Source organism: Aythya ferina (genome assembly GCF_964211825.1).
Source record: "Aythya ferina genome assembly, chromosome: 6".
NCBI lineage: Eukaryota > Metazoa > Chordata > Aves > Anseriformes > Anatidae > Aythya > Aythya ferina.
This window is the reverse complement of record NC_140303.1, coordinates 29551680-29570675: the sequence shown is the minus strand read 5'-3', so window position 1 is coordinate 29570675 and position 18996 is coordinate 29551680. Positions and strand designations below refer to the sequence as shown.

Here is an 18996-nt window from a genome sequence, read left to right as displayed (position 1 = left end):
ATCACAGGCTAAAATTGCTATTCAGATGAGTAGTTACTTTTACCTGAATAACCTCACTGATTTCAGAAAGCATTGTTTAAAGTCAGTAACTACTTGAAGTGGTAGTAACAGGAAGTTGCCCAACTAGAAAGGAGATGATGAGATCTTCCAAAACCTCAAGAACCATCTTCAGACCCTTTTCTACTTGATAAGTTCCACAGAAAAATTAGATAACCCTCCGAACTCTATAGGAAACTAAAGGCTACTTGATTTTTCATCTTTGATATCCTCATCATTGTAATATATGTGCCCAGTCTAACAAGGCACATAAAAGACATAAAAGAGATGTTAAAGGATAATAATAATAATAATAATGGTGGTGGTGAATAGCACAAGTAGGGGAGTTGTGAAGATATCTTGTGCATCGCTGCAGAACATGACATTTCCTCCTCTAATGAGGGAATTCAGAATATCTTCTGCAACACACCCAGAAGCTACTAGACATGACCTCCACAGCCATCAGATTTGAAAGAACCAGTTTCCCTAAGGATAATCATTTTTTTTTTTTTTTTTTTTACATATATATCTTTTTAATGTATATTTATACATATATAATGTTCTGTAGATAGACGGACAGGAGAGCACCTCTAAATGGGTCACAAAATTTTCTAAATAATTCTACTAGGATAGCTTTTGCTTTGGCTGATAGAATTTTGTTTTGTTTTGTTTGTTTGTTTGTTTTTGGGGGAGGAGTTAATTTGTTAACATGATATGCTCTTTGCAGAAGTCATATGCACACTTCAGCTGTCCTCACTGACTGAAAGGACTAAGGAACTTGGGAAAGAATCTAACTCTAGTTAGACATTACAGGCTGCTCTCAACACCAAAACCAAGTTTTTATTTTCCTTCTACAGAAAACAAAACCAAGAACGAACTACATTTATCACTGCACTAGCTCCAAATCTTCTTCAGCATAAATCATTTGTTTTTGTGATCTTGTAACAAGAAACAAACTGAAATTAGAAAGTTTAAAGAGAGTAGAAAGTGCTTGCAGAGGACCACATATTAGATGCAGATAAAAGCCTGAATTTATGCATTCTGAAACACAAATCAAAAAGCAAGGAAAATTACCTATTCTAAAGACACATAATGAATATAATGACAGATGCTTGAACAATGATTCCATTGCAAAATAGCTTGAAAGCCATGAGGTGGAATTTTTTCTTAAATTTCTAAAGAATGTTTTTTCCCCCTAGAGACTGCTTTACTGAAGAAACAAACAAACAAACCCAACCCACTGAAGTGTGTCTTCTTACTTGGAGAGCAGATCTCTTCCCTGAAGAACCAGTTGATGCAAGAAAAAAACATCCAAAAGATATATCCTTCAATATCAAGAGGACAGATCTTGATATTGGTTTTCCTGACTAAAATTGATCTGTATTTATTTACTGAGTAACAAACCAAAGAAAGATTTCCAGTGAGCACTTTTTTTCTCTCTCTATATATATATTTTTTAACTGAGGTCCAAACAGAAAAGCTCCAAGAAGCATTTTCCAAGCATAGTGACATACATACAACTTGTATGTATTATTATTAATGGACACCGATAATGAAAATATTCTGTTCACTGTGTACATTATATGACTGATATAATATCCAATATATAATATCCAAATGCTCTTGAGTCTGAACGACTTGACAAGGAGAGATGAATAACTATGGACAAGCAGTACAGTACAGAATGAACATCTGTGCCCTAAGACTATCAGGAAAACACAGGCTGGGGTCTGACATGGAGAATATAGGACACTCACTTTAGACATTTAGCAGTCTCCTGGTGACAACATGAGAGTAGAGTTAGAAAACCTTGATCCAGAGTTAGATTGAAGTTTTCTTTTGATGCTGCTACAGAAATCCCACCCTGCAATCTCAATACATTGATATTATCCCCCAACATCACCCAAAGAAAAGATCTGAAAGCATCAGCCAAAACCAGCTTTTGCCCCAGTGCCATCCCACAGGACCTGAACCTCAGATTTGTGGGGATTTATTGGATTATATAGAATTACAATGCTTTGCCAGAATTGCTTTTGTCTGCAAAATAGTTCTCAAGCTGAAGGTATATAGTTCTTTTGGATCAACTTTCTTAAATGAACTGGTGCAAGTTTGGATGCTTGTTTGACTTCCAATCAGGACAGTGACCCTCCTGAGACAACTATGAAGCATATTATAAACTGATACATCTAGTTTCCGAATGTAAGTTGTTGTAAGTGAAATCATTATTTTGGTGTATATTTCACATTTAGGCTCAGTTCTCAAAGGAAGCTGGTCTTTCCACACAAATTCTCCAGAGCTTATCAAACCTTGTCTCAGGAAAGGAAGAATTGTCTGCAGAGAAGGCTTGTCCATTCTGATCACCAATGTGGGAGTCTGCATATTTAGATTAAAAACAAGTGACTTACATTAAGTGTTCCCTGAACAAAACTGCTTTGCTATGTTTTATTTCTGAGCCAAATCTCATTTCTCCTTGAAGCTGTAAAGGGATGGATATATATATATATATATATATATATACACACACACACACACACGTAACTTTTATAGTATTTCAAGGACTGTATTTGCTCCCCAAACTCATGAATATTATTCCCTGAAGGTTCAAAGTTCAAGTAATGCTACTTAAAGATTACTCTGTCTTGGTTTGCTCACACTTTGTTTAATCTCTGATTACAAACTCCAGAAACATAAGCCGACAGCTGCTGAACAGATAAATGTGACTCCCCAAAAGTGTGAGATGCCTATTGAAAAGTTTAATGGTTACATTACAAAGAAATACAGACAGGTTTACTAATGTATGTACAGATGTAATGAAACAGGTCTTTATTTATACCCACTGCAGGTATTGAAGCTTTGGCCATAACTACAGATTCTTACATCATCTCCCATCTTACTCTTCTTGTCTCAACTCTATTTCAGATATCATGGTAATTCTCTTTCTCCTCCTTCCAAGGTGCTCACCGCTTTATTAGCGCATCTTATCAGTAAATTTGATACCTATATGATACTACATTGCTTTGCTTAGCCAATAGTCTGTCACAAGGCTTAGTATCTTAAAAAAATCATAGTCCTAGAGTGGTTTGCAATGGCTCATTTATAGCTTGCTTCTTATTATTACACATTATTTCCATCAACCACAAGCAAAACTTCTGTTTCTGAGCTTCTTGCTACAGGAATAAACCAAAGTTTAGAAAGGCTTCAGAGCAAAATAGATAAATTGCTATAACAATTACTAAAGACCTGAACAATCCAAGTCCAACAAGAGGAGCTGATGAACTAGTTAATTATTACAATTAATGTAATAGAGAGAATCAGTAGAAGTGACACAATTTTCAGCAGCAGGACAATTCATTTTATGTACAGTAATGTACAGTAAGACTACTCATTAGCTAAGAGTTTGCAAGTTAAGTGAATGTTAGGACACCTAGACCCATTCTAAATTTTCCTGAAAGGTACCAAACAACTGCAAAGGAATCATCAAGAGACACGCCCTGGAAGCACAACCAGTACTGACTAGTCATGCTATTTTCAGGAGCTTTCCTTTCAAACAAAGGTACTCCATGAACAAAACCCCTCAAAGCTCCCACTATCTTCCCACCAGGACTATGCACGAACTCTGAAGGATGTCAAGTTCTTCTCGTGCATTTCACCATCATCTGGCTGCTACCAGAACACTCAGCAGTACAAAATATAAGTGAGCTTTTTGCCTTAGAATCATTCCATTTGGATTAAACAGGCTTTTTATAATGATAAAACCTCCAGATCTCATTACCAACCCCAGAAGCCACTCAATCCTGATTAATATGACCCAGAAGGACCATGGAAATTAGCATAGGCTTCATTGGGAACATTGTTGGAGAAAAATATTTGCATATTGCATTCTGTAAAGGCTTTTTCTTGGTTCAAAATATACACATGCAGACTGGCTCTGGAAGCAATTTGAGGAGTCAGGTAACTTCTCTGCACAGCACCACAGTCAATCCAACTATTATTGTTTCAGAATGGCTTTCAGCTGTGGGTGGATCAGCTTTAGTGCTTATCCCTGGGACGTTTTTATTTGGCTAATCTTTGTAAATTGTTTGCTACGAACAAATTAATGATGCATTTTCCTTTAGCAAAACAGTTTTACTGTTTGTTCTTTGCTTTATGCTGCTTTCTCATTTTAGTCCATTTGCAAATGGTCATTTGCTCACCAGAGGTGAAACTATAAATGGATTGAAGCACTCTTTGTTCCATATTTATTTATAATTTGTAAAGGCACCTTTTTATAGCTTCACATACCATAGAATATGATTTGCAAACAACAATGAAACTTGATCTACTGATGTGGCCAAAAGCCTTCATCTGAGCGGAAACGTCCACTGTTTACCACATGTCTACCTTAGCACGCTGCCGCTAACTTTAATTCTTTTAGTGGAACCCTGGAGGGGAAAACAATAGCTTTGTGGCTATGGCAGACAAATCTGCAGGTGATCTTTGGAAGATGTGAATGTTTTAGGACCAGCCTTCAACAACTGGAGCCACGCACACCCCTCTCTCCACACTCTAATCTCTTAGAGCCAGCACTAGAGTCACACCTCATAATCCCTGAGATAATGAAGCATCGGAGAGACCAGGTCATGCAGAAAATATGGGATGTAGAAATTGGAAATCTAGGGACATTTCACAGCATCCCCAAGCTAAATAATTACAGAAAATGTAAATTTTAGGCAATGTGCGAAGGAACATGATTAGGAAGTCAGTGACAACAGCAGTGACTTCACATAGTCACATTTCTTGCAGTTTCTTGGGTAAGGATAAAATGATTCCAGATACCAAGCACAGAAATACTGAAGACATTATTGATGGACATCATGATATAAGCATTGAATTCTCTAGACTCCATCTTGATATCACTTTACAGTTACGAAATTATAAAAGCATATTGCAATGTCTCAGAATTCATGCAAAATTCAGTCAGTTCAAGGATAATTTGAGTATCTCAACACTAAAGTGTACTTTGTAATCTGTGTATACGTATTTTATTCAGGCATAAATCCATACTGAGCGCACTTAACAAAAGCAGATATATTAACACGGTGAATTATTTTCCCAACAGGAGGACTGCCCTGGCAGTATCAAGACAGACAGATTTCCTGAGAACATACTCAGGAGGCCAGGTTTGCAGCCAGCTCAGTAAACCAAACCAGAATTAGAAGCAAATTAGTAACATCCAAACAGCATCTCAGAATCAGATAGTCTTAAATCAGAGCAGTTCTAAATACAACAAATGGCTAACGGTTGCCTCTTCAAAAGCTGTAATAACATGGCTCCTACAGGAAAAGCGATGAAAGCTCTAAAGAGCCTTGCCTCCCTGCAATTGGTTCCTTCGTTCCTACTTGAAAGTAGCAATTGTTTTTTTGTTTTTTTTGTTTTTTTTTTTTTTCCCTTCATTCCTGAGAGCAAAAGGTGATGGAAAAGAAAATAATCCACAGATACTCTTTTAATACCTATTTGCCTGGCAATAATTACTGTGCATAGAGGAGATTAAATATATCTGAATACTAGGACAGGTGGAAGCATTATAACAAGGCAAATAAACTCATTCTCTCATCTAAGCAAACAATACAGGACCTGTCTTTACTACAGGTAGAATTTTGGTCTTGCTTGGAGGGCATTAGGACTTGGAGCTAAAAGATGCTTTAGAATAAATTAGCACAACTATAAATCTGACAAGAAGATTAATATTCTAACTATGTTCACGATAATTAACTCACCAAAACAGTTCCACAATCATTATCCAGCTAGAGTGGAAATGGGAAAGTTTACAGCACTCCAGTAAATTTATAAGCCAATTAAGAATGACCCTCCTCTAGATTTCATTAGAAAAGCCTCTGGTTCAGCAAAAGCTCACACATGCAAGCAAGGTTTTTCCTGAGGAAAAAGGATGCAAGGGATCTTTACCACCTCTACTGAAGACATTCCCTGCTTCTCTGAGAGCTGCATACATTCCTAAACCATCCGCAGCTTCCTGCCAACTCTCCAGTCCTCACATTGCACCTGCAGGAGGTGGGACTGATTTTGTGACACTTCTCCCTGGGGGAAGCTCTACTCTGTACCATTTGTGACCCAAGTGTCATTGTCCAACACTTCCTATCTTGTCATCCAGATTTGGGTTTAGGACTTGCTGTTGCCCTTCTACCTGAAGTCATCTTCACCCTTCCATATGCATTAAACAGTGGAAGAGCTTTACCAATAAACAGTGAGCTCCAAACTTGTGCTTCATGTGTGCAAGCATTTGCACAGAGTATGAACTATCTCCTTGTTATCTATACCATTTTCCACTTTTTTGCCTTTTCACACGTTTTTGTGGTTCTAATACAAGAATGTGCTCTACCACTGTCAGTGCAGTCTCCCTTCATCTCCAATTCCTTAACTTTTCAAAAACTTTGAAGAACTTCCCTTTTCTCCTTTTGCTACATAATTCTATGCATCCTTCCTCCCCTTTCTTTTGTGTCTTCCTGCATAATTGTGTTTTTCAGCTTTGTAAAGTATTTCTCCCTATAGATGGCATAAAAATTGCTATCTAAAATGAAATAGCATTGTATCACAGCCCACACTTTTGTCCCACTAATATACACAATTTTGACTGACTCAAGCTGTGCTGCGTATGCAGGTAATGTAAATTCTGAATTATTCAACACTTAAAAACACTAGAAAATCATTTTCTTGTTACAAGCCATAAGATTTATGTTTTATGTCTTCCAATCAATAGCTAGTGTGTCCACACACAGCTGATTTATCCATATTGAAAATATAATTATAAGCCTAGTTTGCTCTGAACCACACAGTCCTTTTGTAACAAGATTATTTAAATACAAATGGGGTTGGAAAATTGGTTTTAAATGGCTAATCTGTCTTGTCTTCAACTCCAGCTGCAGAATTTACTAACATCATAAACACAGCCTGAGTGAAAATGTAAGAGGTTTTCTCATTCTCCTTGCGATCTGTCTATGCAGTGCTCTCATTAACAGTGAAGTTGATGGAAACTGTATGCATGCCCTGAGAGAAGGATAATAAGCCTTGTAATCTCTATAAAGAGAAAGTGATTTTTACTAGTGATGTGGTCATAGAAAGTCGTGTGCAAACATCCATCTTATCAGCCACCCAATAAAGAACTTATGTATCCAGGTCTCAGATGCATTGAAGGACACATATGCCACTTGGTGGACATATGTGTCCACCTGTACCCAGATGGCTGAAAACAACTTGGAAGCACTGTTTACAATATAGAATGTCTGACATTTGTGAAGACATGATAATGAAAAGTTTAATCCAGGGACAGATTTACTCGGGGATTTTGAAAGGTACTACTGCCTTCCTGATATCTCCACCAAATTTGGATGATGGCCCACAAGATGTGAAACAGGTGAAAAGGCCAGTAAATCCTCCTCCCAGAGCTCTATGGCATAGCCAGCTGGGAATACCCCCCCAACTTTGTCTCTGGGTCACACAGATGGGCTGGTAGAAATTGGAGTTCCAAGCCAACCTAGGCTGAATATAGGTTAAGGGTTCCTGCCATTTTTAACATACATAGTGGAGACAACATCACAAGATAGTTTCCCTTCACTGAAATGCAGGTGAATTGAAAAAAAATGTGAAAGTTTAGATTTCTACTTGAAATCAAATACTTGCCTGGAAACCCATGGAAGCGTGTACTTTTTACACCTTCTTTTTACCAGTTTACCAGGCTACCTAGGTCCCTTCCACATAATCCTCCCTTCCAACAGCCATAAATGACAGATTAGTTGTCACCAATGAGCAGCTGGTGAGGCAGCCAGTAACAGTCACACATCAAAACACAAACTTCCAGCTATGAAAAGTGGAAGCTCTATCAAGGACCTTAACAGGTCCAATGTATATCAATATTTTATATTGATATAGCAGACTCCATCTGAGGAGCTCCAGGCAATAATGATTTAGGTTTCACAGCCCCTTCTGAGCCATGAGTCACAGTGTTTACCACCTCTTAAGCTTGGAACAGCACAGCTTTTTGAAACAAAACAAAAAACAACACACCCAGGTAGATTTCTAGCCCTTTTCGCTACACACAAAGGTTTCGAAAGGAAATGTTAAAAAGCTTGAAGCCCTGAGAGACACAGACAAATTGTTGTCCTATGGACATGAAAAAAAAAGTTCCAGAGTTAAAGCTGGCAGAGGCCAGCAGGGAGGGAATGCCTTTCCCACCCAACAGCCAGAGATTTCTGAAGGGCCTTATTTTCAAAATAACCTAGATTTTAACCCCCATCCTCTCCCTGTGAATGACAGGTAACCTTGATCAGCACTGACATAGGAGACTCCCACCTTGAATCCTGCTGTGACCGATCACCCCGGCCTCCACAAGCAATGGGATATAGATTGCTATTGCTGAAACGGCCTATCTTGTGACACTGCTGGAGACTACCTGAGGGCGCCAATTTTCTATACTTGTAAAACGATCCTCTCTACTGACCTCCCTTAAGTCAAGGGCTATGCTTCTGTCTGGGGTGTGAGCAATGCAGAACTTCCCTTAAAGCTATTTAACAGCCCAGATGTTTAGGACAAGTACACAATGGCGCTTGTCCTCATTTCATCCAGGGGTCTTTTATAGAAAAATCTTCAAGTAAGTCTGGACAGTGTATTTTATCTTCCTTGTCACTAAAAAGCCTATGGAAAGGATTATTGCCAATAAAACAGAAATGCTATATAAGTTGAAATCATAACTCTTTACATACTTCTGAAAGCATCTTTGCCTTTCCTCAGTGGCTCTCAAGATCTATTTTCATTTAATGAAACAAATCCAGAAGTGCCAGGAAAAAAAGAGAGAAGAACCAACTTTCCCTTAAGATAGAATAAAAAGTGTACAAAAGTAACTTGATCTTCATTAATTCCATGGGCAGGCATACAAGTTCTTAGGTGTTAATGAGACTTGCCAGTTTAGGTGGACTGCACAGACTAATGAAATGTCAAGTCAGCCCACTTTGGATTTTTATCATCAGATCCTTCCAACAAAGTCTGGCCATGCATCCCAACAATCCCTTCAAGCCCTTTGTCTGGGGACTTCAAGCAAATTCTTCTTCTTGATTTGAATTATATTTTTGGCAACCATGGTCAGTGTGACTTATAGAAACTGACATGCAGGGAAGAATATCCAAATCCTTCCCCCCTGTTACTTTTCCTCATCCAAACTCCATTTCATTTTTCTTTAACTATGTACAAAAATAAATATCCTCTATAGCTTATAGTGGTTTCCATTAGAAAAATATATTAAAATTATCCCACCAGAAAAAAACAAACTTTAGAACTTGTGTCAGGGTCTGTCCTGAATCACCTTCATACCTGATCATTTAATAAAACAAGAGAGTTCAGGTTCTTCATAAATCCTGATTCACTGTTAAATGTCTGCTGGGCTTATTCTTATTCTTGTGTGCAATATTTGGTGCCAGATCAGAAACTCACAAAATTGGATCTGTAGGGCATGAAGATTTGCTAGGGTAAGTTTTATGTGTTGTCTTTTCAAGTTTCCTTTTAAGAGGAAAAATTTCAAAAATAAAATAAAAGTTCAAGGGTTTCGAAAAAGGAGACAGACTGAAAAGTTGGACATGTAGTCAACAATTAAATTTAAGATTAATAAAAAATGTTAAGATGTCACATAATATTATCAAAGAAGGAAGCATTTGATGACACTGAGTCTACAAAAAATATCTATGTTCTAGAATTCAGAGTCCCAAGGGTAGAAGTCCAACATCAGATTAAATGATAACTATATTCAGTTCTGAATGAAATTCCACCATTTTAAAATATATTTTTTTTTTAAAAAAAAAGTATACACATCTGGAGTGAAGCTAGCATAATATAACTTTAAAGTGACAGATGAAGCAGAGCCACACTTGACAACTTTATGACCATCTTTGGGCCAAAGTTGCCTTTCTAAAGGAAGAAGGATTTCACTTGCCTTCCCTAAATCAAACTACGATAAAACAAAGACGGTGGCAACACAATGGATTTTTAAACCACAGAAATTAACCATCCTGTACATGTGTTCCCAGTGCATAGAACATGCACAAAAAAAAAAAAAAAAAAAAAAAACACAACAAAAAACCAACCAAACAAAAAAACACCACATCCCTTCTGTTTTCTTCCTGCTGCAGCCACAACACTTCTAACTCATAATTATATTCTGGAAATAAAGTCTCCTTTTGTGACACAGTACTTAAGCAAGTTCTTCACCAAAGAAAAATTTAAGACAAAAACAGAAGTCTACTCTTACAATGTTCTCTTTTATGTTCATGAAGAATATACTTGATTTACCATGACATACTGCCACACTACCAAGGCTCTTGATCCTCAAAACCAGAGGATGCTACCATTCATTAACAATGTACTAACAATTCACACTTTCCATATGATATTTAGAACTTCTCTGTCCACACCTGAGGTGGCATTGTTACTTCATACAGTCCTACCAAGTGCACCTGGCATGGCCACACACTGAACCTGCAACACATTCATTAAGCATCAGGCCTACATTAAAATTTTAGGAAAAGTCTTGAGCTTGTCTGCTAAATCAGTCCACTAGTCACACTGCAGCCCCAGCCTTCTCCAGCTGAGGAGCAATTTACCACCCACCTCCCCCAGCGTGTGCTCCCTTGTTCTGACCAGCAAGTGTGCATAAAATAGAGTTAATTTCCATACTTGCAAGAGAAAGTATGTATGAGATTAGCCCCATTTACCCTGGCGTGCCTGAATCAAAGGCATAGAAGTGTGCAGGTCATTTCAAGTGCTCTTCATATCCTCATAGTTTGAGGAAACAATGTAGTTCTGAGGGCCTAAACACGTGTTGCAGTCAGCAATGCAATCAGTTCAGATCAAAACACCCTGTAGCTCAGTTACACTCAGCTCTGCTTCTCTCATCACTACACTACTCCTCCAACATAAAGCTGAAGCTGCTTCTCCAAATCCCATGCCGAGCCTGAGCCAGAAAGATCTGGAGCCAAAGGCATCCGCAGTTCAAACCTACCCAGACAGTGTCGTCTTGTCGGTACTGTTTCCAGTTGCGGCCAGTGTCACTGAACATCAGCGTATAGCTGGTTACCCAGTCGGAGCTCCCATACCTGCCCTGGGTAGCCACTGCAACAATCTCCACTCTGTCTCCTAAATCAACCTGGAGCCACTGCTGCTCATTGGAGTACAGTGGGGACCAGCCACCAGCTCCTGTAAGAGATAGGATAAAAATGATGTAGATAATGATGACAACACAAGGAATTATACATGAGAAAGAAACATGTTATCAATTCAGGTTACCACAGAGGAGTCTAATTCCTAAACGTAAAGCTGTTTGTTTAAATTTTTGTGTTAGGAAATATGTTACCTAGTGTGCTTCCTTACAATTTTCTTAATTGACCTAATGCTCATAAGGAATTCTGACTTTAAGAGTTTTTAGAAAACCTATTCATCATCAACTGGACAAGTGTTAGTGAGGATGCTGGCACATTTCACTGACAGAAATATTGTACCTGTTCCCTCCTCACATGCTCCAGCAAATCTGGGAATACTGATTTCTAAGTTCTAATTTGCTTTGACATTTTCTTTTTGGCTAATTTTTGAAAGATGAGAGAAAATTTTAGTTATCTTGATTTTTGCTGTATTAAGTGTTCGAAAAAAATGGTTTAATTAAAGGTTGTAAATGCACTTCGATAATACATTGTAAAGCTACAGACCTATAGACTGAACAACTAAAATGAATTAACTTCACACTGAAAAGCGATCTCTTCTTCACAAAAGATGCTTGTTAAGTGAACATGTGAAGATGTGGATTGTTCTTTTAAGATAAAATACAAGGACAATGAGTTGCAAGTTATCAAATTCCATCACCCACTTCTCCATTCAGGAATGGAGATTTTATGATTAGATGTAAGCCAGTAAGTTTGTAACTCATGTTAATTCTTTACAAGTACATGAGCAGATCTACTGTCCCTCACACTCTTCTACTGGTTAAACGGGAACATGATAATGTCAAGCCAATGAAACATGGAACTGCAACCACTGCTTGAATTACAGCACTTCACTCCCAACAGTAAATGTGTGCGCTTATGGTTAAAAAGGGGAACCCTTTCAGATTGCAATACATTATCTCATGTTCTCTAGCATACTCTTATATCATTATAGTCTGCATTTATTTTCTTTTACCATGTTTTTGCTTTCACACATTTATTCTCTGTATATGTTGAGCATTCACTCCAGCCTCACAAATAAGTGAACAATGCAGCTATGAAGAACAGAGAAGTCATTTATTCCAAAGTAACCAAAGCAGTAAATTTTCAGGCTGTTGTTGCCTCTGAAACCTATCATCTTGTTTGTTTTACCATTATTAGCAAAGCTTACAAAAGCTTTTTTTTTTTTTTTTTTTTGTCCAATTGTACTGAACAGAATTCCATTGGGAAAGGGGAAATATTGAGTTGAGAATAAAGCATTAACAATTCTGCACGTAAACTAGAAGAATGATTCCAAATATACATTTCTAAAGAAAAAGCATCAATAAACTTCAGTTAGAAATAGCTGGGCTTACCTTAATATTTTAATCTTATTAACTGATCTGTTTCAAAGCTGCTCCTTGAATAGCATATTAATGGTTGATATCAAAAACCTCTATTTCAATAACTTTGCCCTTTTAAAATTTTCTTGATTTTCCTGGACCACATTGGATTTGCCACCTCACAACTGAAATTATTTTATCTAAGAAAAGATGTTACAATTTTCATTATTACAGCTCATTAAAGTAGGATTTAGTCCCAATTCCTGAAAAAGAAGTATGTTTATTCCACAGGTGGAACTGAGTATCATCCCCAGTCCCTATGTACTGGATGACTCAATCTTCACTTCTCTACCAAAATGTTCCAGGGAAAATAGTTTGCAACCAAACTGCTTGCTAGCACCATGCTTTATTTTACTTCTTTCAGATATAACAGAAGTCTTCATTGCCATCGTGATTGTTTTACCTGCCTTAAATACTGCATCCTTGACTATGAGCATACCATGAAAAAGACCTAACTAGAATATTAGGAAGTTCATTGCTCACCTCGCATCTGACTGCTCTCTTAACTCTGTACAGACACACAACTTAAAGAAGCCCGCACACCAGAATTCTTAATACAGTTCCCTCAAACCTCCCCCCCCACCCCCCTTTTTTGAAAGGTTCAAACTATACATTGATGTTCAAAAAGAAGTTGCATATCCATTCTGTAAGGAATTCCGACTAATGTACATGGGAAGGAAACCTTTTGTACTATAACATCTCATATCTGAAATAGACTCTGAAACAAAGCTGCTGCTCTGTTGCTTCTTCCAGGAACCATCAGAGCATTGATATTTAGTGGAGAAGTTCTGGCAGGTTTGTGGCACAAAGCTGTTACCTTCACCACTCTCAAGAGCTTATTCAAAAAGCATTTGCAGCGACTCTTAAGAGAAATGTAGGCATGTTCCTCTTTCCTGCATTGTCTCTTTAATCAGTCTTTCTACAACAAACAGCAACAACTAGATGGTGGAACATAGCTCATAAGTCATTAGGTGAGTTTTCCATTAAAAAAAAAAAAAAAAAGGAAAAAAAAAGAAAAGAAGAAAGAAGAAAGAAGAAAGAAGAAAGAAGAAAGAAGAAAGAAGAAAGAAGAAAGAAGAAAGAAGAAAGAAGAAAGAAGACAGAAGACAGAAGACAGAAGACAGAAGACAGAAGACAGAAGACAGAAGACAGAAGACAGAAGACAGAAGACAGAAGACAGAAGACAGAAGACAGAAGACAGAAGACAGAAGACAGAAGACAGAAGACAGAAGAAAAAGAAGAAAGAAGACAGAAGACAGAAGACAGAAAAAAAGAAAAAACGAGAAAAAAGAGAAAAAAAAGAAGAAGAGAAAAAGAGAAAGAAATTTTATCTTTGCTTTCTCTATTTTAGTTTCTATGTAAGTTCTTAAATTAAGCTCATTACCACAGGTAATTTCCAGTACTAAGTTAAACATCATATCCACCGTCTACTCTATGTTGTTTGTACTTTCTCCCTCCTACTGCTATGAGAGGCAGTAAGGTAATATGCTTTCCACAGAGGTATTTTGCTTTATTATACATTGCTGTTTTCTAGTCTGAGCATGGTACAACAGGTTTATATTTTGGAAGCAAGTCAAAAGAATGATACACGATGAATGGAAATTTGGGAGATCTGCAGTGAGCTCAAGCTCTCAAATTACAGACTATAACAGCATCTCTGAACTGCATTTCACTTCAGATGAGCATATCTGTCTGTAGGAAATGTCATTCTTTAGATGAGAGCGTTGCAAAATGCAGCAATGACACCTGTTCTTAGCATCATCTCTGCAGGTTTCATTGGTCCAGCAGTCCGGAAGTCAGACTTGCAAGAGACATTTCAGGCTATGGACCCTGATTTTACAGAAGAGCAGCAATACGTACATTCCCTTGGGAGAGGAGCAGTAGGGAACACCCCAAAACTCACACTTTCCCTTTCTCCATAGATTTTTTGGAAAGTAACAAAAAAGCATGTCCACAGTGTAGCAAACATTTTATGGCTCTTGACCCCTCTACCTACTGGTGATGTTCACCCTGGTGAACATTCATCAGGGCAGGCCTAAAACAAGAACGTATAACATTAAGGCAACAACAGCAATGGCTGCCAAAGACAATGCTACTGAGCATCCAAACAGATACTAGTATAACTGATTTTCTGCAGTTGGGTATAAGGAAATTGAAGAGTATCATAATTCCATCATTAATAGTGCGGTATAATCACAGAATAGACAAAACATGGCACAGATTACAGCCACTGGATCAGGACTTTTGTTTTTTAGGTAACCTGGAAAGTGCTGATGTATGAAGATGCCACATTCCCTCTCTCAAAGGAGCAAGAGACAAAATGTAATCAAAGTCAATAAGTTTTGTACCTCACAACATCATGTCTGAGGGGCAATAGCATTTCCCCATTCTGCCAGCCAGATTCCTATTCCTTCTGCTCATTGCAAAAAGGCTACATGATCATTCCTCAAAGGTACCATGTTTCACATTGCCTATGGGTCATTGCAAGGGAGAGCTTCAACATGGTGAGAAGAGAATGTCCTAGTGGAGAAACAGTGCCACAGGAACATATATTGCTCATATTCTCCATGGCAACAAATCATAATGCTAGAAATACGAGAAAGAAGATCATACGGTTTCTCAGTTGGAGACCCAAATGACTCCAAGAAATATGATCAAATACTTTTTTCAAATCATTTGTACATTTTGCCATAATTGTTCCAAAAACTGCACTTAAGCCCAGTGCTATGCAATCAATGCTCCTTGATGTTCCACAGGACTGCTCAAGATGCCCATACTTATTTATAGCTTATTAATATGAAGCAAAAGGAAACGTTCATTTCCATCCTACAGTGCCTTACAAACAGCTTAACTGGCTTTATATTGTGCTACAAACTCCTGGACTTCCTGCTGATGCTAAGCGCATCCCTGCTGCACAGCTTTACTTTAATGCCCAGATCAAACAGTTCCCAGCCATACGACAAATTCCTTTTGACATTATGTATGTTTTATATTCCCATACATAATTACCTATACTGACTATTCAGGCTGAGAACTAATAGGGAGTCGAAAAAGCCCTGTTGATACAGTCGCATTGTAGCAATTTTCTTATTCTTTTTCATTATTTATTTACTGTAAACAAAAAAGTTGATTAATCCCTCTCATGGATAATATATTTCACACCCCAGAATCATATTCATCTGAATTATACTAACTGCTTTACTGTTACCAGGTCAGATATATTAGCACTTTAATTGAGCACTTTCAGCTGTTCATGTAAAGCTTTGCTTAGGTCTTTGCTGATGTTTGTTTGCTAAATGGCACACTTCTCTCCTGCAAGTCTTTCTTTAAATAGCCTATTAGTTACCTGCTACTAAATCAACTTGATGAATTAAAACTTTCTATTGATGTAGGTCTGGACTGTATTTTATAAATTCATCTTCACCTGTTGCTTTCATATTTATATTAACAAATATATCTGGCTTTTTGCCTTGAAGCACTGTTACTTGCAATGTTTTATCAATTACAAATGAAACTAAACAAGCTCATCAAAACATTCCAACACTATTAGAAATTCATGGCATAGTCTTCGTTAGCAGATATTATTTCCTCCAAAGATGTCTGTTGTATGTATTCAAGTACAAGCCAAAGAAAGTTATTTCAGCCACTATCTACCACCACTTCCTTCTCCAAATCAAGATGAAGTATCCATGTGAATACTGCTGGTACTACATCTATCTGCATGTTTCTACAAGAGTCTGTGCAACAAGAGAATTAAGCAACGTAGAATTCAGAGTTTAGCTCCTTTTGTTATGTTTAGCTCCTCAGTTATCACCTAAAACTTCAAAACATGAAATAGAAGTTGCTTGAACACCTGAAACTAATTCCCTGCTTAGGGCTCAGTTTCAACATTCTCTGTCTTTCCCTTCCCATGATTTGTGCCAAAGAACAGATAGGACCTTACTGATGTGATAATGCATACCTAAAGGACTAGAATAAATTACAGCCCCACTACATGGTAGAGCAACCTTAGCACACCTGAATAAGACCTATTTCATTTTCTACCCTTATTATCACTGTAAATTTACTTTAGATATCATTAATATAACTTTAAAATTCAGTACACCCAGAGCTTGCAATAGTATTGACTTTGAATCTTCTTTTCTGTAGATAAAATTAGTCATTTAAGCCATTTTCAAAATCATGTAGGTATGTTTACCCAGTATCTCAGCTAGTGGCTAAAGACAAAGGCAAAGCAAACTCATATCATGCTCAATGTTTCCAACTTTCTATATGTCAAGAAGCTATCACATCACCTTTTACTTGCTGAGGAACTCTAGTTCAGTGGTTTGAGATAGTAACTCCCATCTAACACTTCTCTAATGACATCACAACTCCTTATCATTAGTGCCTTATTAGGTTTCTCAAACAGTAATGTTAGACAGACAATTCATAGAATATGTTCAAGTAGGAAAATTCTCATTTAAATTTCAATTAAAGTCTCTTAACTAGTAGTATACTTTTTAGTGTTTCTAAGAATGAAAATCATATGTAATGCCATAAGACACAGCTTTCCTCTTTTTGAGGCTCTAACTTTGGAATAAGATGAGAGCCGCAACCCAGATTTATAACAAAATACCTAAAGATATCCTAAATATTGCCTTTTTTTCCCCCCAATATAAAATTTGATTCTAATAGTTTCACTTCATGTGTCAACACATTATCAGGGCAATCCTTGTTGCAAACGTCTGCAATTTTTTTTTTCATTTATTTTTATTATTTCTGTTAAGTTGTGTAATCATTGGATTCTACTAGAACATGTACGTGTATATCTAGTTGCTACTACCTTTAATAAACAACTACATTTTAGAATGGAGTCTCAAGTCTAATGACCTTCAAGCTCTAAAAATTATGGGGAAAATTATTCAAAAGAAAAATAACTACCTGAACTTCCTATAGGATGTTTCTACAAGAGGAGAGCTTCAAATTCAATAGAAGTTTTCAACAATAACAGGAATGAATTGCTCCTAAATAAAGCTCTCAAAAAAAGCATAAATTAACAGCTCTACTCAACTTGGCTCTGAACGCACTGCATACAAACAGCATAAAAAGTTATTCTTTATAACTGTGATTAAAAATATTTTAGTCATTTTCCACTGAAACCTTACCATCTCGCCTGTTGAGCTTTGCAAAGCTGGGACTGTGAGTACTGAAGAACTCAGAGGAACTGGTAAAGGCTGATGAAGGTAAAGTAGATACCAACGCATCATCACAATTATCTAAAAAGAGCAAAAAACAATACATAGAGAGGTCATCACATGAGCAAAAAATATGTAAACTTCTACTAGCTCAAGGTGGTGTTTGCATCTACTTAGTAGACAGAGACTGGAGAAGAAGAAATTTGCATGAAATCCCTCAGAACAAAGTATGTAATCGTCATCATCAATACGTCATCAACTCTGAAATTTACCTCCCAGAACAACAGTCTGATGGGACTGCAACCAGACAGAAGCTGTTGTTAACAGCTAAAATCTTGAAAATGTCTTTCTTCCAGACAAAGCAATTTTATGATATACCCTACCCTTAAAGAAGATAAAACCTCCTGTTGCAAAAGCCACTAGAAGAACATAGTAATGCTATATCAGACTTTATGTAACACCTCAGGTGTTGTGTTCAATAAAATGTTTCTCAGTGGAACAGGTACCTAAAGTAGGAGTTACAACTTCTTACTTCTGTGTGTAAGCAACACATAAGGGATATGCCACCTGGCCTTGTGCAACATGTAAAAGTATGTTCCAAATTAGCTTGTTAGGTCAAATAAGTAGTCTGCAATGTTTTTTCCCCCATTTTGAAATCCTCATCTGAGGAGAACTTCAAGTAGCCTAGACTAACACTCCGAATGATTTTTTGGGCTCATAACATTTGAAGAAGAATGCAATTAGGCAAAGTGAGTTTTCACATTACAATGCTGTCACATACACATTAAAGACTATGGTGCAGGATTTCAATAGGGAATAACAATTAAAACAATAAACCCACGGCTCATTTTTAATTAAATCTCCCATGGAGGGAGATCTAATTACTGGAAAAGTCCTGCAGGTTAGCCAGATCTTAGACACCAGTGTGCTCTCACACTCATAGTAAATATGCAATTTGCAAGTGGTGGGGGAAGAGATGCATTAATACTTCAGGGTTACAAAAAGCAAGGAATAAAAGCAGCAACGACTTTCCAGTTCTGGCAGTAAATGTAGACTCATCCAAAATTGGATGATACCTTTCCCATAAAGATCCAGATTACAACTAAGCTATTACTTGTCTTTCTGCAAAACAGCCAGAGAGTTTTGTAACCAAAATCCTCCACATTGTAA

At 37.3% G+C, this 18996-nt stretch overlaps 1 protein-coding gene across 1 annotated transcript in view; it reads right to left on the bottom strand.

Annotated features, from left to right (window-relative positions):
- Nucleotides 1-18996, bottom strand: part of CNTNAP5 (contactin associated protein family member 5) — a 293099-nt gene that overhangs the window by 201129 nt on the left and 72974 nt on the right. The window contains exons 3-4 of the mRNA XM_084523263.1: nucleotides 17797-17907; nucleotides 11075-11268 (exon numbers count right to left, since the gene is read on the bottom strand). Of these exons, the coding sequence (XP_084379389.1) occupies nucleotides 11075-11268; nucleotides 17797-17907 (305 nt within the window). The remainder of the gene's footprint in view (nucleotides 1-11074; nucleotides 11269-17796; nucleotides 17908-18996) is intronic.